This window comes from Phytophthora cinnamomi, assembly GCF_018691715.1.
Source record: "Phytophthora cinnamomi strain GKB4 chromosome Unknown Contig53, whole genome shotgun sequence".
Classification (NCBI taxonomy): Eukaryota; Oomycota; class Peronosporomycetes; order Peronosporales; family Peronosporaceae; genus Phytophthora; species Phytophthora cinnamomi.
The window spans coordinates 1021916-1042894 of record NW_027150986.1 but is presented as its reverse complement, the minus strand read 5'-3'; the positions used below and the strand labels follow the sequence as shown (position 1 = coordinate 1042894).

The 20979-nt window shown below is 54.4% G+C and overlaps 10 protein-coding genes across 11 annotated transcripts; 1 reads left to right on the top strand and 9 right to left on the bottom strand.

Annotated features, from left to right (window-relative positions):
* Positions 1-820: 820 nt before the first annotated feature.
* IUM83_00258 (M96 mating-specific protein family) lies at positions 821-2000 on the bottom strand (the record flags this gene model as incomplete). The annotated part of the gene is made up of 4 exons (XM_067924017.1): positions 821-845; positions 953-999; positions 1068-1427; positions 1503-2000. The coding sequence occupies 4 exons, from the start codon at positions 1998-2000 to the stop codon at positions 821-823; spliced, it is 930 nt and encodes a 309-aa protein (XP_067789458.1).
* Positions 2001-2265: 265 nt separating this feature from the next.
* Positions 2266-3719, bottom strand: IUM83_00257 (Dynein heavy chain 1; the record flags this gene model as incomplete). Its single annotated transcript, XM_067924016.1, has 3 exons — positions 2266-2694; positions 2771-3115; positions 3183-3719. 3 exons carry the CDS (start codon positions 3717-3719, stop codon positions 2266-2268), a joined length of 1311 nt encoding a protein of 436 aa, XP_067789459.1.
* Positions 3720-3836: 117 nt separating this feature from the next.
* Positions 3837-6943, bottom strand: IUM83_00256 (M96 mating-specific protein family; the record flags this gene model as incomplete). Its single annotated transcript, XM_067924015.1, has 6 exons — positions 3837-4268; positions 4336-4680; positions 4764-5355; positions 5433-5857; positions 5921-6265; positions 6338-6943. 6 exons carry the CDS (start codon positions 6941-6943, stop codon positions 3837-3839), a joined length of 2745 nt encoding a protein of 914 aa, XP_067789460.1.
* A 213-nt stretch (positions 6944-7156) lies between these two features.
* Positions 7157-8685, bottom strand: IUM83_00255 (M96 mating-specific protein family; the record flags this gene model as incomplete). Its single annotated transcript, XM_067924014.1, has 3 exons — positions 7157-7585; positions 7657-8001; positions 8083-8685. 3 exons carry the CDS (start codon positions 8683-8685, stop codon positions 7157-7159), a joined length of 1377 nt encoding a protein of 458 aa, XP_067789174.1.
* Positions 8686-8919: 234 nt separating this feature from the next.
* IUM83_00254 (M96 mating-specific protein family) lies at positions 8920-10560 on the bottom strand (the record flags this gene model as incomplete). The annotated part of the gene is made up of 4 exons (XM_067924013.1): positions 8920-9366; positions 9445-9524; positions 9714-9789; positions 9886-10560. The coding sequence occupies 4 exons, from the start codon at positions 10558-10560 to the stop codon at positions 8920-8922; spliced, it is 1278 nt and encodes a 425-aa protein (XP_067789461.1).
* Positions 10561-10852: 292 nt separating this feature from the next.
* Positions 10853-12397, bottom strand: IUM83_00253 (ribonuclease P protein component; the record flags this gene model as incomplete). The annotated part of the gene is made up of 3 exons (XM_067924012.1): positions 10853-11278; positions 11345-11680; positions 11777-12397. The coding sequence occupies 3 exons, from the start codon at positions 12395-12397 to the stop codon at positions 10853-10855; spliced, it is 1383 nt and encodes a 460-aa protein (XP_067789462.1).
* Positions 12398-12811: 414 nt separating this feature from the next.
* Positions 12812-15793, bottom strand: IUM83_00252 (ribonuclease P protein component; the record flags this gene model as incomplete). The annotated part of the gene is made up of 6 exons (XM_067924011.1): positions 12812-13240; positions 13336-13632; positions 13720-14357; positions 14429-14445; positions 14553-15196; positions 15275-15793. 6 exons carry the CDS (start codon positions 15791-15793, stop codon positions 12812-12814), a joined length of 2544 nt encoding a protein of 847 aa, XP_067789463.1.
* Positions 15794-15938: 145 nt separating this feature from the next.
* On the top strand, positions 15939-16844 carry IUM83_00251 (fatty acid hydroxylase; the record flags this gene model as incomplete). The annotated part of the gene is made up of 1 exon (XM_067924010.1): positions 15939-16844. The coding sequence occupies one exon, from the start codon at positions 15939-15941 to the stop codon at positions 16842-16844; it is 906 nt and encodes a 301-aa protein (XP_067789464.1).
* A 114-nt stretch (positions 16845-16958) lies between these two features.
* IUM83_00250 (Dynein heavy chain 1) lies at positions 16959-18895 on the bottom strand (the record flags this gene model as incomplete). Of its 2 annotated transcripts, none has more annotated exons than XM_067924009.1 (6): positions 16959-16989; positions 17142-17155; positions 17212-17267; positions 17355-17843; positions 17928-18138; positions 18203-18895. In XM_067924009.1, the coding sequence occupies 6 exons, from the start codon at positions 18893-18895 to the stop codon at positions 16959-16961; spliced, it is 1494 nt and encodes a 497-aa protein (XP_067788949.1). The 2 variants fall into 2 exon arrangements, with proteins under 2 accessions (XP_067788949.1, XP_067788948.1); XM_067924008.1 differs by lacking the exon at positions 16959-16989 and adding an exon at positions 17033-17062 and having other exon boundaries at positions 17212-17271.
* Positions 18896-19073: 178 nt separating this feature from the next.
* IUM83_00249 (M96 mating-specific protein family) lies at positions 19074-20667 on the bottom strand (the record flags this gene model as incomplete). The annotated part of the gene is made up of 3 exons (XM_067924007.1): positions 19074-19502; positions 19580-19924; positions 20002-20667. The coding sequence occupies 3 exons, from the start codon at positions 20665-20667 to the stop codon at positions 19074-19076; spliced, it is 1440 nt and encodes a 479-aa protein (XP_067788873.1).
* Between the last annotated feature and the right edge of the window lie 312 nt (positions 20668-20979).

The window sequence follows — 20979 nt, the reverse complement described above, 5'->3', positions numbered from 1 at the left end:
TACACGCTAAAATGACTTTGTCATCACTGCATACCCTCGGAGGTGGTAAGTCACCTTGATTTGTGCTGATACCGTGCGATGAGTGAAGACAATGACCTCTCGCTGGGCTTCCACATATCGTCGAAGCACTTGTATCACTAGAATGACCGCCCAAGAGCTGTTGAAATACAATTACTTGGCAAAGTCCTCAGCAATAGTTGGAGGTGGCTCGAGATCCGGCAACACAATATTCGGTTTTCAAGCACGACCAGCCAATTCAAATGCTCGCCTTGACCGCCGTCTCGTACAGACCGTCGCCGCCGATACGTTTCTCAACACGTCGGAAGTTTTTCCACGTAGCTTCTGTAGTTGCTTGCAGTCCGAACGGGAGATCTTTGTATCAAAAGAACTCGAGGAATTGGCCGTCAGTTCCTTGGCTGATGTGTGCGTCACTCGGCGTCTTGTCGGCCAGGCCGTTCGCTTTGAAATCAACAGCATGATACCGGGCTGACCAAACGTCGAGGTTACATTGGTGATGAAGCTCTGGAGCGCAGGCCTACAAAAAAACCAAGCTCAGCGCATGTTGTCCTGCATGTAGCGTGCGATGGCTTGGTCTGCTAATGTGTTCTCGATGATTTCCCTGTGTGCTCGTGTATTCTGCGCTGTGTGGGCGATCAGAAAGTCGGTAAATGCCCGGAGGGTGTGTGCCCCGCAAACAGCCTCAACTTCCGCTTGGTCGAAGAAGACTAGTGTGCACAATTGTAGAATGGATAACTCGCGTTCTGAGGTTGAGTTGGGTGCCGGCATTGTCACTGCGTAACCTTGCAAGTAATACGTCAGTTTACCCAGGAGCTTGTGCTTGATCTCTACAGGTACAGCGCGATAAAACCGGATGACGACGTCGCGATCAGACTCGACATAGCGTCGAATGACCTGCTTAATTCGAATATCGGCTCGAGCAGTGTTGGCGTACAACTCCTTGGTGAAGTCTTCGATGATCGTGTACGGTTCGTCCAGATCCTTGTCCATTCCAATACAAACCGCCATCAGATAGATCATCACTCCTTTCACCACCATTGCTCGCCTACCTTTGCCGCTTTTTCATACAGGTTTCCATAGCCGAGGTGCTTTTCGACACCTCGAAAATAATCCCACGTAGCCTCCGTTGTTGCGTGCAGCTCGAAGGGAAGCACATTGTTGCTGAAAAACTCGAGGTAACGGTATTTGTCCTTGGTACTCTCACGCATGTGGACATCGTCCAGCGAAATACCCATACTTGCAAGACCGTTCCCCTCGAATATGGTGTCCATGTCTTGATAGGCAGCAGCGAGGTGTTGGAACAGCTCCAGAAACTCGCTACTCCCTGCGCTGAAGTTCAACGCCCGTACGATATGGTGATTCGGATGTGAGAAGTGGCCAATATCCATTATCCACTCGTACTCGTTCGCCTGTTTGCAGTGCCACCACGTTATTATAGCGTCAACTCCCCCACAAATCAAACCTCGTGAAGAAAAACGCTTTACCAGTTGGAGAGCTCGCTTCCGAGCCAAGTTACAGAGATCGTCTGCAATCTTCCGGTGGCGTTCCAGCGAGAGTCTCAGTCGCAAATTGTTGGCTTCTGCTTCCTCACGGCGAAGACGTTGTCGCTGCGCCAGCTTCTGCCACATGCTTGGAATCTGGGAGGAAGACGCATTCGTAGCCACAATGACCCCTGAACACTGAGACTGCTGGTGCTGCAGGACCTGCAGGTCGAGAGTGAGCTTCTCCAATTGTTCTCGAAGGAAAGCGATCTCTCGCGTTTGAGCGTTGCGAGCTCTGTTGGGGTCGCCGTAGACACCTGCTTTCCGCAGCAGCCTCTTCCTTGCATTTATCTCCGCTCGCTTTTTTGCCTTCTCTTCGGTTATGGGCCATCTTGTTGACGCGCCCTTCCCATCGGTCTCAGCACTGTGCTCGAACTCATCAATGAACGATAGCGCTGCCTCCATGACGCGTTCGTCGTCGTCTCCCAGAATTAACGCCATGCCTCGCTGTCCGGGGAGTTAGAAAATGAGCGGACCTCCAACTCTGCACAGCTGTCTCATCCCTGATGATCGATCACCAGTCCCAGTCCGTCGGTCAAACGCAATAAGAAGATCGCGTTGACAACGGGGCGTATTCGTAGAGTGCCCGTCTTCGATCGCTGGCTCATGACGTTCACGAATAAAAACAATGCTATGACACAATAGTTAGGATTGTGTCAGGTCCTTCTCGCTGCCATTCGCTCACCATTCCTAGGGTTCTCTTTTACTAATGCAACTGCGTTCGAGCTTTATCCACCAACGCATTCTCAATCAACTCGCGATGGACTCGAATATTCTGCGCTGCGTTGACAAGGAGGAAATCGGTGATCGTATCAACGTCTCCAGGTCTGTACTTCGTTTTGACGTCTTGATCAAGAGCGAGCAGCGAGCACTGTTGGAATTCGGACAGTTCTCGGCCAGGCGTTGAGCCAGAAAAGCGCTTTGTAACTGCGTAGCCTCGCAATCGGTAGGTCAACCCACGAAGCATCTTGTGCTTGATCTCTGCTGGTCTCGCTCGAGAGACCCATATGACGATATCGCGGTCATCTTCGACGTAGCGCCGCACGACCTGCTTCACCTGAATATCTGCCCGGGAACTGTCGGCGTAGAGTTCCTTCGTGAAATCTGCAACGATAGTGTACGGCTCGTCGAGATCCTGCCACTCGTAAGCTGAGTTAGAAATGTGTACACTGTGCTGCAGTCCAAGCTCTTACTACCATCGAGACACCCACCTTCTCTGCTTTTCGGTAGACGCTACCATTCCCTAGGTGTTTCTCCATACCCTTGAAGTGAGCCCACGCAGCGTCCGTGGTAGAACCCACGTCGAAAGGAAGTACTTTGTAGCTGCATAGCTCGATATGTTTTCCGTCCACGCCATCGCGTACATGCACGTCAATCGGAGAAATGGTGGAGCTTGCCAAACCGTTGACCGCGAAAACGGTGTCGATTTCTCTGTACGCAGCATCAAGCTCCCGGAGGAGCAACTGAAAGTCTGCGACGCCTTCGTTGTAGTCCAGCACGTCAACCACGTAGTGCTGTGAACTAGTCAAATTCATCAGCGACGAGCATTCGTTTCTCTGAAGAGGACGATAGGATCGTTAGTGAGCTTTCCTGAATCCAATTAGCAGCAACAACGGCACGTACCAGTTGGGTAGACCGCTTTCGCAGCAATCCAAACAAATGCTTCGCCAGGTCCTGCTGGTGCGCCACTGCAAATTTCAACCTAGCATTGTCTCGCTCGGACTCCTTTCGCCGCCGCCTTTGGTTAAGTGCAATTTCCTGCCACTTGTTGGGCAAGAGCGCCAGCGAACTCGCGCTCGTTCGGCATGGCTCAGCTCGTTCCTGCGACTTGTGGCCTTGCCACACCTCCAAATCGATCTGAAGCTTCTCGACTTGCTCACGGAGGTCAGCAACCTCCTTCTTACGAGCGTTGCGCGCGCGATTCGGATCGCTGTACACGCCAGTCTTGCGCAGTAACTTCCTCCGCGCATTATATTCCGATCGCCGCTTCGATTCATTTTTGCTCGATTGGACCTCGTCAGGCGAGTGGATCTGCATCGTTGCGGCCATGTCGGTATCCCAAAGAGTAAAAAGAGCGCCATCCCTCGCTTCGTCGAGCAGGAACTCGTCCACCAGAGAGAGGGTTGCCTCGGAGAGCTCGTCGTCACGGGGGGACCTCATATTCCCGGTGTACCGCGGTAGTCAAGAAAGGGGTTAGTGTGACAAATCCTACTCGATATCATCAAGTCGATGATGTGGCAAAGACTCCAGCGGAGAAGTGCACATGGTTTTCATTTACTATTGCAACCGCTGCCGCAGCACTCGATCAGCTAGGTTGTTCTCGATGCTCTCACGGTGAGCGACGATGTTCTTCGCTTGGTGAACGATTAAAAAGTTGACCAACGTGCGAGCGCTTTCCGAGCTGTAAATCGTGCCAGCCTCTTGATCGAGGGACATCCTCGAGCACAACTGCAGCTGCGTCAGCTCTTGCTCCGCCGTCGAGGCCGATGATCGCTTTGTAATGGTGTAGCCGAGGAAATTGTAGGACAAGCCGCTGAGCAATTTGTGCTTGACCTCAACAGGCGTGGCATGCGAGACCCAGATCACGATGTCTCGATTCGCCTCCACATAGCGCCGAACAACTTGCTTCGTTTTATAGTCTGCACGGGAGCTGTTGGAGTAGATTTCAATCGAAAAGTCCTCGACGATCGTGTAAGGCTCATCGAGATTCTATCTCGTAGCAAGAGATGTTAGTCAGAGCAACACCCTCGACCGATATTGCCAATTTAGCACCTACCTTCGCTGCTTTTGTGTAGATGTTTCCGACGCCCAGGTGCTTTTCCACGCCTTTGAAGTGGTCCCACACAACTTCAGTAGCTGCCATCACTTCGTAGGGCATATCCTTGTACGTCGAAAACTCGAGATACTTGCCGTCCACGCCTTCGCGCATGTGCACGTCGCCCGGAGAAATCGTCGACCTTGCCAGTCCGTTAGCTGCGAACACTGCGTCCACATCCCTGTACGCGTCATCGACGCGTTGAAAGAGTTCTCGGAAGTCTTCAATGTCGCCACAGAAGTCCAGCACGTCGACTGTGTTGCGTCCCGAGCAGCACAAGTTCATCAACGACGCGCATTCGTTCGTCTAGTAGCAGCAGCAGCAGCACACACTCACACACCAGTTAATAAATCCTACTACGCCGTCCGCGATGATGCAAATTTCAGTACCAATTGGTTCGCTCGCTTCTTCATCAAGCTCTGCAGGCTGCTCGCCACTTTCCGCTGTCGCTCCACGGCGAGTCTCAAGCGGACGTTGTCACGTTCCGCTTCTCCCCGACGCCGTTGCTGGCGCAGCGCCTGGTCCTGCCACATGCTGGAGATCTGCGACTTGCAGTTCTTGGAGACCAGCGCGCAGTCCCTCAGCGGCTTGGAGCCATCTCGTCCCTGCAGCGTGTGCAGGTCGATCTGCAGCTTCTCGATCTGCTCGCGCAGGAACGCGATCTCCCGCGTCCGCTCGTTGCGCGCGCGGTTCGGGTCGCTGTAGATGCCAGCCTGGCGCAGCAGCTTCTTCCTCGCGTTGGCCCTCGCCCTCTTGGCCAGCGAGTCTTCCGGCTTTCGGGGGGAATGCACGCCACCTGCCTGGACGTGGGAGCTCTGCGCGGAGGACGAGGGCTCGTCGTCGAGCTTGAACTCCTCCACGAAGGACAGCGCCGCCTCGAGCGCGTGCTCGTCGTCATCGCCCAAGAGGAACGCCATCACCGGCGGCGGAATGCGAACGCTTTGGTGAGTGAGCAGTACAGAGACCTGCAGGTTGTCTGTCCTGTCTCAAGAGATACGATACCACCGCGGCGGCGGTGCCTCCAACCGATGTTGGAAGTGGACATGTGCTACATGCACTCGGCTCGCCTCAATGCTCTGTCGGCTAAGGTGTTTTCAATGCGTTCTCGATGCGCGAGGATGTTCTTTGCGGCGTGGACGACGAGGAAGTTGGTGAGAGCTCGCACGTTGTCGGGTCCGCAGGCTGCGCCTTCCTCTTGGTCGAGCGAGATGAGTGAGCACAATTGCAGCTGGGTCAGCTCGTTGTCTTCCGTGGACGCAGGAGAGCGCCTCGTGATTGCGTAGCCTCGAAAGTTGTAGGCCAAGCCTCGAAGCAGCTTGTGCTTGACCTCGACGGGCGTCGCGTGGGAGACCCAGATCACGATGTCGCGGTCGGCTTCGACGTAGCGGCGCACTACTTGCTTCAGCTTGACGTCGGCGCGGGAATTGTTGGAGTAGACTTCTTTGGAGAAGTCCTCGATAATCGTGTACGGCTCGTCGAGACTCTGTTGGCATCGAAACGTTAGTTCGCTTTGGAGCCGAGCGAGATATTCGTCATGCAAGCTTACCTTTGCTGCTTTTTGGTACAGGTTGCCGTTGCCCTGGTGCTTCTCCACGCCTTTGAAGTGGTCCCAGCAAGCCTGAGCAGCGTCCTGCATCGTGAACGGCAGATCCTTGTACGTGGAGAACTCGAGATATTTGCCCTCGACACCTTCGCGAACATGGACATCAATAGGAGATGTCTCCATGTTTGCCAAGCCATTCGCAGCGAACACCGAGTCAACATCCCTGTAGGCTGCGTCAAGGTGGTAGAAGAGGTTGCGAAAGTCTCCGATATCCCCTCGAAAGTCCAGCACATCGACAGTGTTGCGCTGCGCGCAGCACGAGCTCACCAATGATGCGCACTCGTTTGTCTGGAGTAGCAGCGCACAAGCCAGGACGGAGTTAGTGTTATTGCTAGCAACACAACTCCCCTGAGCCCTTACCAATTGACTCGATCGCTTGTTCATCAAGCTTTTCAGGTTGGTCGCCACCTTCTGCTGGCGCTCAACAGCGAGTCGCAAGCGGACATTGTCCCGCTCGGCCTCCTGGCGACGACGCCGTTGTCTGACAGCCTGCTCTTTCCACATACCCCCTGGGACTGAAGTAGGGTTCCTCGCAACCAACGCAGTAGCGTTTGCTCGCCTCGCTTCTCTCTGCTCCTGGACTTGTCGAGTCTGCAAGACCTTCAGGTCCAGCTGCAGTCGCTCCATCTGCTCGCGCAGGAACGCGATCTCCCTTGTGCGTTCGTTCCGAACGCGGTTCGAGTCGCCGTAGACGCCAACCTTCCGCAGCAGTCTCCTGCGTTCGTTGACTTCATTCTGCCGCTTCCTCTTCTCCTCACTCGACGACAACGAGCGCTTCGCCGCAGCCTTGGACCGGACAGCTCGAGTCGCCTGTGGCCCAGTCTCTTCGTGGATTTGCGGTGCTGCGTTGTCCGGGGGAGCAGGAGGGAGACTCGAGAGCTCTCCGACTACCGCGTCCTCGAACGAGAACTCCTCCACGAAGGACAAGGCCGCCTCGAATGCTTGAGTGTCGTCGGCCTCCTCCATTTTACTCACTTGTCAGTCACCACGTACTAGTACATTGCGCGCGGCGAGCACACCTGAACGGAGCTCCTCAAAACAGCTGTGAATCGCTGTCTCATAACTCGCGTGGGACGCGCAATGCACCAACATGAGGATCAAGCGCCCAGCTCAGCTTCGCTTACCAAAGGACTGCACGCTATGGAATGTGTACTTTAGATTACTAAGAATTGTTCATTGTCATGCTCTTTGCCTCAGAGTCTGCTCGACGAGTGCGTTCTCAATTCGGTCTTGGTGTGCCTGCATCTTGAGGGCTGTGCTGGCGATGAGGAAGTTGGAGAGCACGCGCATGTCCTCCGGGCTGTGCATGGTGGCAGCATCTTGGTCGAGCGAGATCATCGAACAGCACTGCAGCTGCGAGACCTCGTGGTATGGTGTTGACGCGGACGACCTTTTTGTCACGGCGTAACCTCGGAGCTGGTACGTGAGCCCACTGAGCATTTTGTGCTTGATCTCGGCAGGCGACACGCGCGCGACCCAAATGACGATATCTCGGTCAGGCTCCACGTAGCGGCGGAGGACTTGCTTCACCTTGATGTCAGCATGGGAGCGCCGCGAGAAAAGCTCCTTCGTGAACTCCTCGACAATTGTATACGGCTCGTCCAGATCCTGCATCGGAACATACGAACGTAAGAGCGCCGATACCTCCTTGGCAATGTGTCTAGCTTGAAGTCACGTACCCTCGCGGTTTTTTCGTAAATTCTTCCGTTCCCTAAGTGCTTCTCAGAACCTTTGAAGTGGTCCCATGTAGCCTCGGTCGCAGCACGCAGGCGGAAATGGAGAACTTTATTCGAGAATGCTTCGGCGTAGGTGCCGTCGCCACCTTCTCGAATGTGGACGTCGTCCGGGGTATCCACCATGTTGACCAGTCCATTGACAGCAAACACGGCGTCCACTTCCTGGTACGCTGCTTCGAGGTGGCGAAAGAGCTCCTGGAATCCACCCATGTCGCCGCAGTAGGCCAGCACATGAACAAGAGGATGTTGGACGCAGTTTTGCCTGATGAAGCCTGAGCAATCGTTCACCTGCAGCAGCAAGACACCAATTACACGTAAGTGACTTGTCAGCTCTTCGCATACAGCACCACCGCCATCACCACGCCTCACCAATCCAGCCACCCGCTTTTGCAGCGTGCTAGTCATGCTATCCGCCACCTTCCGCTGCCGCTCGATGATGAGCTTCAGCCGGATGTTTTCGCACTCTGCTTCCTCGCACCGTCGCCTCTGGATGTCCAAGACCGCTTGCCACATCTTGGGGTTCTGCGAGGTGTTGGCTGCATTTCGTTCTTGAGACTGTTTTGTATGCGCACTGGAGTGCCTACCCTTCTGCCTCTTCAACGTCTCCAAGTCAATCTGAAGTTTCTCTATTTGCTCGCGCAGGAACGCGATCTCTCTCGTTCGTCCGTTGCGCACACGGTTCGAGTCTGCATACACGCCAGCCTTGCGCAGGATCCTAGTCTTCTCGTTGATTTCCATGCGCCGCTTTATCTTCTCTTCACGCGACGTCAGTCGCACAGGGGCTTTGCATCGAGCGGACTGAACGACGGGCGTCTGGTTGTCGATTGGTGTCTCGGAAGAGCTGCTGTCGTCCTCACTTGCAATCGAAAACTTGGTGCTCGAAGTGGACACCACCTCGTCGAGTGAATACTCATCCACGAAGGACAGCGCTGCCTCGACAACCTGGTCGTCATCTTCGAGAAAGAACACCATGCCTCCCAATAGGGACTCGGAGGGCGTGTGCACGACAAATGCAAAGCATTTGTGCCTAGTTCGCACTCTGCACTGCTGTGTCGCATCCAGAGGGATAGCAATGATGGAGCCCAACCAATGCTTGTTGGCGGTGTGTGAGGCGTCTTTGCTGCCGAAAGTTGGTCTGTCGACGCATGTACCTGTACATGTATTGTGCTTTGCTTTCAGTTTGCCCTGCTATTTCGTGGTTTTACATTATTCGGGCGGGACGACGACGCCCTGCCGCCTTAACTGCTGGTCAACGAGGGCATTTTCGATGCGGTCTTGGTGCGCTATCATTTTTTGGGCGGCGGTGACAATGAGGAAGTTGGTGACAGCTCGCACGGTCTCGGGCCCGTACATGGCCTCCGCCTCCGGTTCGAGGGAGATCAGCGAGACGCACTGCAGCTGCGAAACTTCGTGTTCGGGGGTCGATGCTGGCGATCTCTTGGTCATCGCGTAGCCTCGAAGGTGGTAGGTCAGACCGCGCAGCTTCTTGTGCTTGATCTCGGTTGGTTCAGCGATAGAGACCCAGATGACAATGTCGCGGTCGGGCTCCATGTAGCGGCGGACGAGCTGCTGCACCTGGATATCTGCTCGGGCATTCTTGGAATGCATCTCCTTGGTGAATTCTTCGAGGATCGTGTACGGGTCGTCGAGGTTCTGTCGACCAGACAAGCAAGAGCGAAATCGTTAGAGTACGTAAGACGCACGCATCGTCGGTATCTGCAGCGCGCTTACCTTGGCAGTTTTTTGGTAGATGTTGCCGTTCCCTAAATGCTTCTCGCCCCCCTTGAAGTGGTCCCATGTAGCTTCAGTTGCTGCGCGCAGTCCGAAGGGCAGCACCTTGTTCGAGAAAGCCTCGAGGTATTTGCCATTGACACCCTCGCGGATGTGCACGTCGCTGGGGGTGAGCACCATGTTGGCTAGGCCATTGGAAGCAAATATGGCGTCGACTTCCTGGTGCGCGGTTTCGAGATGACGGAATAGCAGCGGGAAGTCTCCAGCACCTCCGTGAGAACTCAAAACGCGGACAATCTGCTGGTTGGAGAAGTCCACGTTCATGAAGGTAGCGCAGTCGTTCGTCTGCACGCAAGAAAACACCGAAGTGTTAGAACCAAACAACACAGCGTTTCTCTCGTTAAGAGAGGCCTCAGTCACAACAAGAGTCGAGTTACGCACCAAATTACCCGCTCGCTTCCGCACCAAGTTGGTCATGCAGTTCGCCACCTTCTGCTGGTGCTGCACAGCAAGCTTCAAGCGAAAGTTTTCACGCTCCGCTGCCTTCAGCCGACGCTGCTGTCGAATGGCGATGTCCTCCCAGACCTTCGGGATCTGCAGCGCCGAGTCCATTGCATCGTCCGTCGGTTCTTGAGCCTCAGTTTGCAGCGCTGGCTGTCTGGTCTTGCGGCTCTGCAGCACCTGCAGGTCGAGCTGGAGCTTCTCGATCCTCTCGTGCAGGTAGGCGATCTCCAGTCTGCTGTCCTTGCTCATCCAGTTGGCGTCGCCGTAGATGCCAGCTTTACGCAGCAGCTTCTTCCTCTCGTTGGTCTCCGTTCGTCGCCTCAACTTGTCTCTGTTGGACGCTCCAGAGTTTTGAGCTTTGGCAGCGACAGCTGAGACCGTCGGCGTCGTCTCGTAGCTGCCCAGGGCTCCGAATGACGCCTCGACTCCGGTGATGTTAACTGTTGGCGCCAAGCCGCAGGACATCGCGGCCCACTCATCCTCGCGCTGCATCAAGGCGGTGGTCCTGAGCGCTGCTGCGTCCTCCACCTCCTCATCGAGCACGCACTCGTCCACGAACGACAGCGCCGCCTGGAACGCTCGGGCGTCCTCGTCCTCGAGAGACACGGCCATGGCGGCAAACAGCTTTCTGCTTGCGAAGTCGTCTGGCGGTGTTCTTGCCACGCCAGACTCTGGCACGCGCCTGTATTGTCTCTCCGCGTTGCAATGCTGGATGGCAGCCTGAACCTCAAGGAGCCACCGAGCAGCGCTAAAGAAGTACATGGTGTTGATGAACTACACTGTACTGCCCGACAACTTGCACACCTCCATTGCGCGTGTTCGTGGCATTTTTAAGACAAAGCATGCATAACTGCACCAACTAGACAATCGACCATCGTAGACTTTTCACTGTTACGCAATGAACCTAGTTCGCCAATAGTGCGTGGTCCATTAACGCGTTCTCGATGCAGTCCTGATGGCCTTGCATCTTCGCCGCCAAACTCACGATCAGGAAGTTCGTGAGAGAGCGAATAGCATCGGCACCCAGCTTCGCCTCCGTCTCCGCGTCGAACGAAATGAGAGAGCAGCACTGCAGCTGGGACACCTCGCGCTCTGGCGTCGACGCGGAGGATCGCTTCGTCACTGCGTAGCTTCGGACTTGATACCTCAAGCCACCGAGCATCTTGTTTTTTACTTCGGCGGGAGATACGCTTACGACGGCGATCACGACGTCTCGGTCCGGTTCGACGTATCGCCGGACGACTTGCTTCATGTTGGCATCTGCGCGAGCACTGTTCGAGTGCATCTCCTTGGTGAACTGTTCGAGAAGCGTGTAGGGCACGTTGACATCCTGTTGAATACACCAAAGCGTCAGCAAAAACTACGCAGTTCATGCGCGTATTCGCCTGCTACTCACCTTTGCAGTTTTCGTGTACACGGTGCCGTTGCCCATGTGCTTCTCGGAACCTCTGAAGTGCTCCCACGTAGCTTCCGTCGCCTCCTGTAGCTTGAACGGGAGTACCTTGTTGAAGAACAACTCCACATACTTCCCCCCGACACCATCTCGTACGTGGACATCGCTTCGTGTGATCGCCATGCTGCCCAAACCGTTCGCTGTAAACACTGCGCCAAGCTCCTGGTACGCACTATCTAGGTGACGGAAGAGGCCTCCAAACTCGCCGAGATCTCCACGCAGATCCAGCACACTAGGATTCAAGCCATCCACGTCTGTGAAGAACGAGCACTCTGTATTCTGTAGAGTAAAACGTGAAAGTATCACAACGGGAAGCTCGTCAGCCCACGTGATCACCTTCAACGCCCAACACATATGTCGTCCTGTTTCACTTACCAATTGACTCGCTCGCTTCTGCAGCAAGGAGCGCAGGTTATCCGCCACCTTCTGCTGGTGCTCGATCACCAGTTTCAGACGGATGTTCTCGCACTCCGCCTTCTTCCTGCGGCGTCGCTGGCTGTCCGCCATGCTCTCCCACACGGTCGACATCGTCGGTGCGTTCATGGCGACAATGGCCTCTGCAGTCGGCACGTGGGCCTTATTGCACTGCTCTGTCGATGGAGCAGCCCTCGTCTTCGTTCTACGCGTCGATCCCTCCCCCTTCTGCTTCTTGAGCACCTCCAGGTCGATCTGGAGCTTCTCCAGCTGCTCTCGCAGGTACGCGATCTCGATGCGGCGGTTGTTGCGCACGTGGTTGGAGTTGCCGTAGACGCCTGCAGCCCGCAGCATCTTCTTCCTCTCGTTGAGCTTGTCCCTCCGCGCCATCTCGTCTTCGGTCACCGGAGCTCGTCGAGGCGATTGACTCGTCACATGGCCACGGTCTCCGCTCGCTGTCACGGCCAATGGGGACGCGGGAGCCGGAGCGGAGACGCCCTGCGCAGCGCCTGCGAACTCGTCCACGAAGGAGAGCGCCGCGTCAACGACGCTTTGGTCGTCGTCGTCCAGGAAGAACGCCATGGCTTCGGTACAGGGTTTTCGTCCGTCACGCTTACAGTGCTACAGTACTCGATCCAGTGCACAACTGTCTCAATCCGAGATGATGTGCGGCTGAGGCCACGGCTTGCTCCGGTATGGATGTCAATCGTTTTTGGATGCCACCTTCCCGTCGAGCTCAATGCCCGCTCTAGTGCCTTTATTTCACGTTATCAGACTCTCTTTTCAGCGACCAGGACGTCTGCAATGGTCTATTACACCTTATAGTATTATCAATAGCAGCGTTGCTTCCTCCGGCAAGGGGCAACAGAGCTTTCATGGGTGCCATTCAAGTACAGGTACATTGTGCACTTTTGCTGATCCACAGCGCCGCCTTCTTGACGAAGTGTAGACAGCTTCAAGCCCAATGTATGTAGTCACAGACAGACATCCGACACTCTAGCGTGCGGAGTTTGACGCCCTGTCCATCAGAGCGTTCTCGATACAGTCTTGATGGGCTTGCATCTTGGCCACTAAACTCACCACCAAGAAATTCGTGAGCGCGCGAATGGCATCGGGGCCCAGCTTTACCTCCGTGTCTTCATCAAATGAAATGAGCGAGCAGCACTGCAGTTGCGATACCTCGCACTCCGGCGTCGACGCAGAAGATTTCTTCGTCACCGCGTAGCTTCGAACTTGGTACCTTAACCCATTGAGCATTTTGTGCTTGACTTGAGCTGGTGATACGCTTCTTACAGCGATCACGACGTCTCGGTCCGGTTCGACGTATCGCCGGACGACCTGTTTAATGTTCGCATCAGTGCGAGCACTGTTTGAGTGAATCTCTTTCGTGAAGTCCTCGAGAATCGTATCCGCCACGTTCACACCCTACTCGATACAAAAAATGGAAAAAAGTCGTGTACAATCGTTAGGTTGATCACTCTGAAAGCATTAGCCGGCCCTGCCACCAATAGGAGGATTACCTTCGCTGTTTTAGCGTAAACCGTCCCGTTGCCCATGTGCTTCTCAGCTCCTCTGAAATGGTTCCACGTCGCCTCTGCAGCTTCTTTCAGCTTGAACGGCAACACCTTGTTGAAGAACAGCTCCACATACTTTCCCCGCACACCGTTTCGTACTCGGACTTCATTCTTTGTGAACACCATGCTGTTTAAACCGTTCGATGCAAACACAACGTCCACTTCACGATAGGCATTGTCCAAGTGACGGAAGAGACCTTGAAACTCGCCAAGGTTTCCACCCAGATCCGACTTGTGATGCTTCTAGTTGTCAGCAGGCGAAAGGAACGAACACTCTGCACCCAGCAAGCTCGCTCGCTTCTGAATCAAGGTACGCAGGTTGTCTGCCACCTTCTGTTGGTGCTCAACCACTATCTTCAGGCGAATATTCTCGCACTCGGTTTTCTCCCTGCGTCGGCGTTGACTGTCAGCGATGTTCTCCCACACGGTCGACATCGTCGGCGTGGCAGCAGCATCTGCGCTCAGCCTTTTATGCTTCAAAGGAGCAACTCTTGTCTTTGAGCTAGTGTCTCCTCCCTTCTGGCTCTTGAGCACTTCCAGATCAATCTGTAGTTTCTCAAGTTGCTCTCGGAGGTGGACGATCTCGATCCGGCGGTTGCGACGCACTTTCTTCGAGCTGCCGTAGACACCAACAGATCGCATCCTCCTCCTCCTGTCGGGTTTCCGTTCCCATGCCTTCACCACACCGTCCTTCCCACCCTCGATCATGTGCAATGAGATGCTGCTGTTTGTCGATACAGAACTCGGGGAGAAAGTTGCATCAGTGTCCGGGGTTGTTGTTAAAGTGTCTTCATCAGGTCCAAATGTATCCAAGTAGGAAAGTGCAGCCTCCACGACGCTGTCATCGCCCTCATCCAAGAAAAACGCCATAGCAATGTAATCGTTGTCCCGACGAGTCTTGAAATGAGCACGGAAAGATAGTGTTGAGAGGGTGTAGAGCGCGCGCTTGGAATGAATGCTGTGAATACCTAGTGGTGATTAGTATTTGACCAAATGTCAGTTCGCATCCTGCCAGCGATCTGCTACTTGTTTAGAGTACCATCTCCCGACGCAACGCTTGATCAACCAAGGCACTTTCGATTCGATCTTGGTGGCCCTGTGTTTTCATTGCTGAGTTCACGATCAAGAAGTTGGTGAGCGTTCGGATGGTATCAGGGCCGTACAATGCTTCGGCCTCCTGGTCGAACGTGATGAGAGAGCAACATTGGAGTTGGGACAGCTCTCGCTGCGGCGTTGAAGCTGGCGACCGCTTTACCTTCGCGTAGCCACGGAGATGATAGGTAAGCCCCCGCAAAATTTTGTGCCTGATCTCGGCGGGGGCTACTTGAGCAACCCAGATTACGAGATCGTGATCGGCTTCTACATAGCGCCGTACGACCTGCTTCACCTTCACATCTGCACGCGACTTGTTCGAATGCATTTCCTTCGTAAAGGCTTCAATGACAGTGTACGTCTCGCCCAGATCCTTTGCTGCTTTTGAGTAGATGGATCCATTTCCCAAGTGCTTTTCGCTTGATTTGAAGTGGTTCCACGCAGCTTCAGTTGTGTCGCTCAGCTTGAACGGCAGCACCTTGTTCGAAAACGCCTCGAGATATTTGCCCTCGTCTCCTTCGCGGATATGTACATCGCTCGGAGTGATCACCATCTTCTCGAGTCCGTTGGCCGCGAACACGATGTCTACCTCGCGACGAGCAGCTTCGAGCTGTCTAAACAGACCTTGAAAATCACCGATATCTCCGCAGAAGTCCACGACGTGGACGATCTGCTCTCTCGGACTGACATCGGCAAAAGACGAGCACTCAGTCGCCTGCAACGAAAAACAACAGACAACAGACAAGGGTCAGATCACGTCGACAGTAGCGTAAGCGTAGGAAAAGGTCCTCACCAACTGCCTCGCTCGCTTCTGGAGCGTGCTACTCAAGTTATCCGCTACTTTCTGCTGGCGTGCTGCAATCATCTTCAAGCGGACATTCTCACGCTCAGCCTCCTCCCGTCGCTGTCGTTGCTTTCTCGCCACCACCTGCCATAAACCTGGAACCTGCGGTATCGAGTTCATCGCCACCTGTGGCTGCAGAGCCCGCTGTCGGGGCCTCCTAGAGCGAGTCTGCAAATTCTGCAGGTCGATCTGCAGCTTCTCCATTTCCTCTCGGAGGTGGGCGATCTCGCGCCTCCTATCGTTCCGAGCTCGGTTGGGGTCGCTGTAGACGCCGGTCTTGCGCAGAATTCTCTTCTTGGCATTAACCACCGCACGTCTTGTCAGTTCGCTTGCATTCGCAGCCGAAAGCGGCTGTGGTGCAGCAACTTTCGTCCTAGACGACACCGAGTCAAGCTCGAACTTATCCACGAAGGACAGCGCCGCCTCGAGCACGCGGCCGTCGTCTTCGTCGTCCAGGAAGAACGCCATGCCCCTCGGCGTAGTCAGTTGTCGCAATGTGCGCCCCAGCTCTGCAAAGCACCAAGCGATTGGCACAACCGCCGGCATGACGAACTCCGAAGGATTGTGCACCTGTCATTTGGTCACTGCGCAGAACGCAAGCGTCCGGCCTCAGATGAAGTCGACGCGGTTCGCCACCTTCCAGGGGAATGGCGTTGCCTCGCTGCAGTTCGTCGCTCGACGCTGCAAATACTACGCGTTCATCAACACGTTCATCTGCGGCGTGGCCATGAGCAGTTACCTGGTCGTGTCGTGGGCGCAAGGCTTTGACGAGTCTTCAGCGACGTTCGCGGCGGTCTACGGGGCGAATTGGCTGCGCATTCTGGCGATGATCAAGTGGTTCGAGTGGATCGCGACCAAAAAGCAGCAGATCAACGGAGACAAACGCGTACAGCTCACGGGCAAGCAGAGCAGAAGCATCTACCGCCGCATCCTGTGGCTTGTGGTTCCCACCGAGTGCGTCTCTTTCTGGTTCGCACAGCAGACCGCTGCAGCTGTGGAAGGCAGCGTGGACTGGCGGTACTTTGTTGAGTACGCCTGGTTCATCCCCAAGTCGTTGCTGTTCGAGGTCGTGTTCGACTTCTTCCACTTCACCATGCACTGGGTCTGCCACTACTCCACCTGGCTCTACAAGAACGTGCACAAGCGCCACCACCTGCACCTGCACCCGTGCCCGTTGTCGACGTACGAGCAAGATGGAGTTGACCTCTGTCTCACTAATGTGTTGCCATTTTGTTTGGCGTGGGGTTTGAGTTTTCCGTTCTCGGATTTTCAATTGCATCTGCTGTTTGCTTACAAGACGTATGTGGAGGTGGCGGGACACTCCGGCTTGGAGATCAAAGGCTTCTCGTTCCCGCAAATGCCGCTGGTCAATAATTTCACGAGCATTTGTCTGCGAGTGCATGATCACGATCTCCATCACACGCATCCGCGCTGGAACTTTGCCAAACGGTTTTCACTTTGGGACAAGCTCTTTCGGACATTCCGCCCCGGTAAACTTCTCACAGAAAAAACTTCCTGACTCGTTTTAGTACTGTGGTCTACCTTGCAAGTGCAGCAATCACTCAAAACCTGTTCGTATTGCACAGCGTGATGCTTATCTTCGGAGTAATTCCTAGTCTTGCTAGCCCTAGTATTAGTCAATGCTTTGAAGACTGCAGTACCAGCTATTATGCCCAAAACAGTGTTTGTATACACCTTAAAGGAGCATTACGTGTGGATGCGTTTTGGAGTATTTGACTACATGTACATGAAAGAGAATTGTTGATGAAGCATAGAACAACATCCTACTTCGTGTTTGGGTCGTAAAACCGCGCACCGAAAAACCAAAGACTTGAGATAGTTCTAACAAAGCCATACTTCCCCTGCGACAGATTGCGTGGACGTACAAGTAGGTGCGACGTTGATCCGACCATGTGTACAATGCCAGCAAAGAGCACGCGTGCTATCTGGACGAATTAGGACCAATTCGCCACAAAGTAGAATAAAAGCGTATTCAACGATAAAAGTATCTAACGATAAAAAAGCGTACCTGAAACTTTTGTCAGTTTACTCCGCAGAGCTTGGTCGATAAGTCGGTTCTCGATGCCGCTCTGGTGGACGCGCATGTTTTGCGCCGTGTTGACGATGAGGAAGTTGGTGAGAGCTCGCATGTTGTCGACGCCGTACATTGCCTCGATGTCCTGGTCCAGCGAGATGAGGTAGCAGAACTGTAGTTGGGACAGTTCCTGGCCTGGTGTCGATGCTGCGGACCGCTTCGTGAGCGCGTAGCCTCGCAGGTGATATGTCAAGCCTTTGAGCATCTTGTGCTTGATCTCCGTCGGCGCTACGCTCGCCACCCAAATGACGATGTCGCGGCCCGGCTCGACAAAGCGCCGCACCACTTGCTTCATCTTCACGTCTGCTCGAGAGCTGTTCGAAAACACCTCCTTGGTGAACTCCTCAATGACCGTGTACGGCTCGTCCAGATCCCTCTTCGCTTTTGAGTAAAGGGATCCATTGCCTAGGTGCTTGTCGGTTCCTTTGAAGTGGTTCCATGCAGCCTCGGTCGCGTCTCGCAGTCTGAAAGGGAGAACTTTGTTTGAGAACACCTCGAGGTACTTACCACCAACACCTTGGCGGATATGGACATCACTGGGGGTGATCACCATGCTTGATAGACCGTTCGCGGCAAACACAGCGTCGATATCGTGGTATGCCGCTTCGAGGTGTCGGAAGAGGCCTTGGAAGGAGCTGATGTCGCCATGATAGTCGAGTACGTGAACAATTTGGTGCTTTGGACAGTTTAGACTCGAGAAGCACGAACAATCGTTTTCCTACATGAAAACCACGTTAGTCAATACAGCGATTCTTCTGTCGTAACGAGCAAAATATACTTACAAGTTGGCTTGCACGCTTCTGCAGTAAGCTGCTCAGGGTGTTGGCAACCTTCCGCTGGCGCTCCATGACAAGTTTTAAGCGGATATTCTCTCGTTCAGCTTCTTTGCGGCGGCGTTGTTGGCGATCTGCTATCTCCTGCCAGACGCTCGATATGGGCGATATCGAGTTCGTCATCGCCACGACCAGTGTGTTTGTAGGCAGGTACTGCACTTCGAGCTGCTGCGTCAGTCTCGGTGGTTTTGGCTGTCCGTCCTTGTGCGTTTGCAAGGTCTTCAAGTCGATTTGCAGCTTTTCGATTCTGTCGCGCAGGTAGGCGATCTCCAGCTTGCGTTCGTTCCGGACGCGGTTCGAGTCGCCATAGATACCAGCTTTACGCAGCAGCTTCTTCCTCGCATTCCTCGCAACAATCTTCTCCCTTCGAGTCATCCCGGTCGTGTCCAAGCTAAGGATCGACGGAACTTTGCTCGAAGCCGTCGATGTCGCCGCATGGCCGTCGTGGACCCTGAGTAACTCCACTACATCAATCGCACCATTAGGAGCTGGGTTGGGATCCGCGTGAGCTGGCGCCTCTGACGCAGAGGCCTTTGCCGCTAGCGCAGCTTCTGGCTCGGGTTCATCAAACGGGAACTCGTCGATGAAGGACATGGTCGCCTCGAACACTTTGTCGTCGTCGTCTCCCTGGAGTAGCGCCATGCTGCCTCTAAATCCCCGCCAACCTGTCAATGGGCCCAAGGGGCGAAGCCACAAGTTGTCGGCGACAAAGGCATGTTCCAGCCAAACGGCTCGTGAGACGAAGATGAAGATGATGTGATAACAGGATTTGCTGGGCTCAACTCGAAGCAGAAAATGATGTTCGTCTACTGTAGTGTCATTACATGTGCTCCTGTAGTGCTCGATCTACTAACGCGCTCTCAATGCGATCCTGGTGGTTGCGAATGTTTTGAACTGTGTTGGCAATCAAGAAGTTGATGAGGACGCGCGCGTTGGCAGGGTCGTACCTGGTGCCAGGTTCTTGGTCGAGCGAGATCAACGAGCAGAATTGCAACTGCGATAGCTCGCGCCCTGGTGTCGACGCCGGCGAGCGCTTTGTCAGCGCGTAACCCCGGAGATGATACGCTAACCCTCGAAGCATTTTGTGCTTAATTTCTGTCGGCGACACGTGCGACATCCAAATCACGACGTCGCGGTCGCGCTCGACGTAGCGGCGCACGACTTGCTTCACCTTGATGTCAGCACGAGAATTGTTGGAATACAATTCCTTTGTAAAGTCCTCAATGATCGTGTAGGGCTCGTTGAGGTTCTACGTGTTCAGCCAGCGCAAAAACAACAATAAGAATATGTTAGAGACTATCGTTTGCTCTCGCTGTGGCAACCCACCTTCGCCGATTTCGTGTAGACCGAGCCGTTACATGCATGCTTCTTGATTCCTTTGAAGTGATCCCATGCTGCCTCCTTTGCATCGCTCAGTTTAAAAGGCAGGATCTTGTTAGCGAACAACTCCAGGTACTTCCCGCCGACGCCTTCGCGAATGTGAACGTCACTCGGAGACACCACCATGTCGGCCAGACCATTATCCGCGAAAATAGCGTCGAGTTCTCGATACGCAGCCTCGTTGAGTCGGAATAGCGCCTCAAAATCGGCAACGTCCCCACGGAAGTCCAGTACGTGGACGACGTGAGGCTTGGGAGCGCTCGCGTCCATGAAGGACGAGCACTCGTTCGCCTTCATGACAACCACAAACAAGCAAATGAAAAGTTAGCATTTCGCTAAACCTCCTGAATACAGATTCAATGTCTTACCAGTTGACTTGCCCGTTTCTTGATCAGCGCGCGGAGGTTGTCTGCCATCTTCTGGTGCCGATCCAGAATGAGCTTCAATCGAACGTTCTCTAGCTCCGAGTCTTCTCGACGCTTCCTCTGGCTGTTGGCAACAGCCTGCCACATGCTCGGAATCTGTACTGACATCTCTGTGCTCGAGCTCATCAGAGACGCGCTCGTCTCTTTCGAGCGGTCCTTCTGGCCCCGTAAAGCGTGAAGGTCGATCTGCAGTGTCTCGATCTGCTCCTTGAGGTAGGCGATCTCTAGTCTGCGAGCGTTGCGTGCTCGGTTCGGGTCTCCGTAGACTCCAGTCTTGCGCAGCAGCTTCTTCCGTTCGTTGACCGTACGGCGCTTGGTCGCTTCGTCCTCGGTTGACCCCAGCAGCAGCGGAGCCTTGCAACGAGGAGCGCACAGCATCGACCTCGATAACTCTTCTCCAGTTATCACCGCCTCATTAGCCGGTGCGATAGCATTAGTGACGACGTTGGTCGGTCCTCGAGGTACCAACGCCACCTCGTTTCTGTGCAGCCCATGGGTCTTCACCACGGCTATCTGTGCAGCCGGCAGACCCTCACCGTCAAACGTGAACTCGTCGATGAAGGACAGCGCCGCCTCGAGAGCTTGGTCGTCATCGGGGTAAAGCGCCATGGCTCCTCCCTTGGCCTCGGCAGCTCAGCAACGCTCCTCTTCCTCCTCGAATTCCTAAGACAGATGGCCAAGTGTGTGGGAGTCAGCGATTTGCCAGGCTCGAGTTAGTTACCATCAGGTTGCGTCGATTCGAATGTCAGTTAAATATTCGGCAAAGCTCGCGTCCAGGGATTGAGTAGCAGGTATTTGCCAGTCCTTGAAACAGGTATTATCCAGGTACGCAAATTGAAATAAATTTCCGATTTTTTTTTCTTACCACCCTCCAGCCACTCATTCACTCAAATCGGCGGGAGCGGCACGTGGCAACCATGG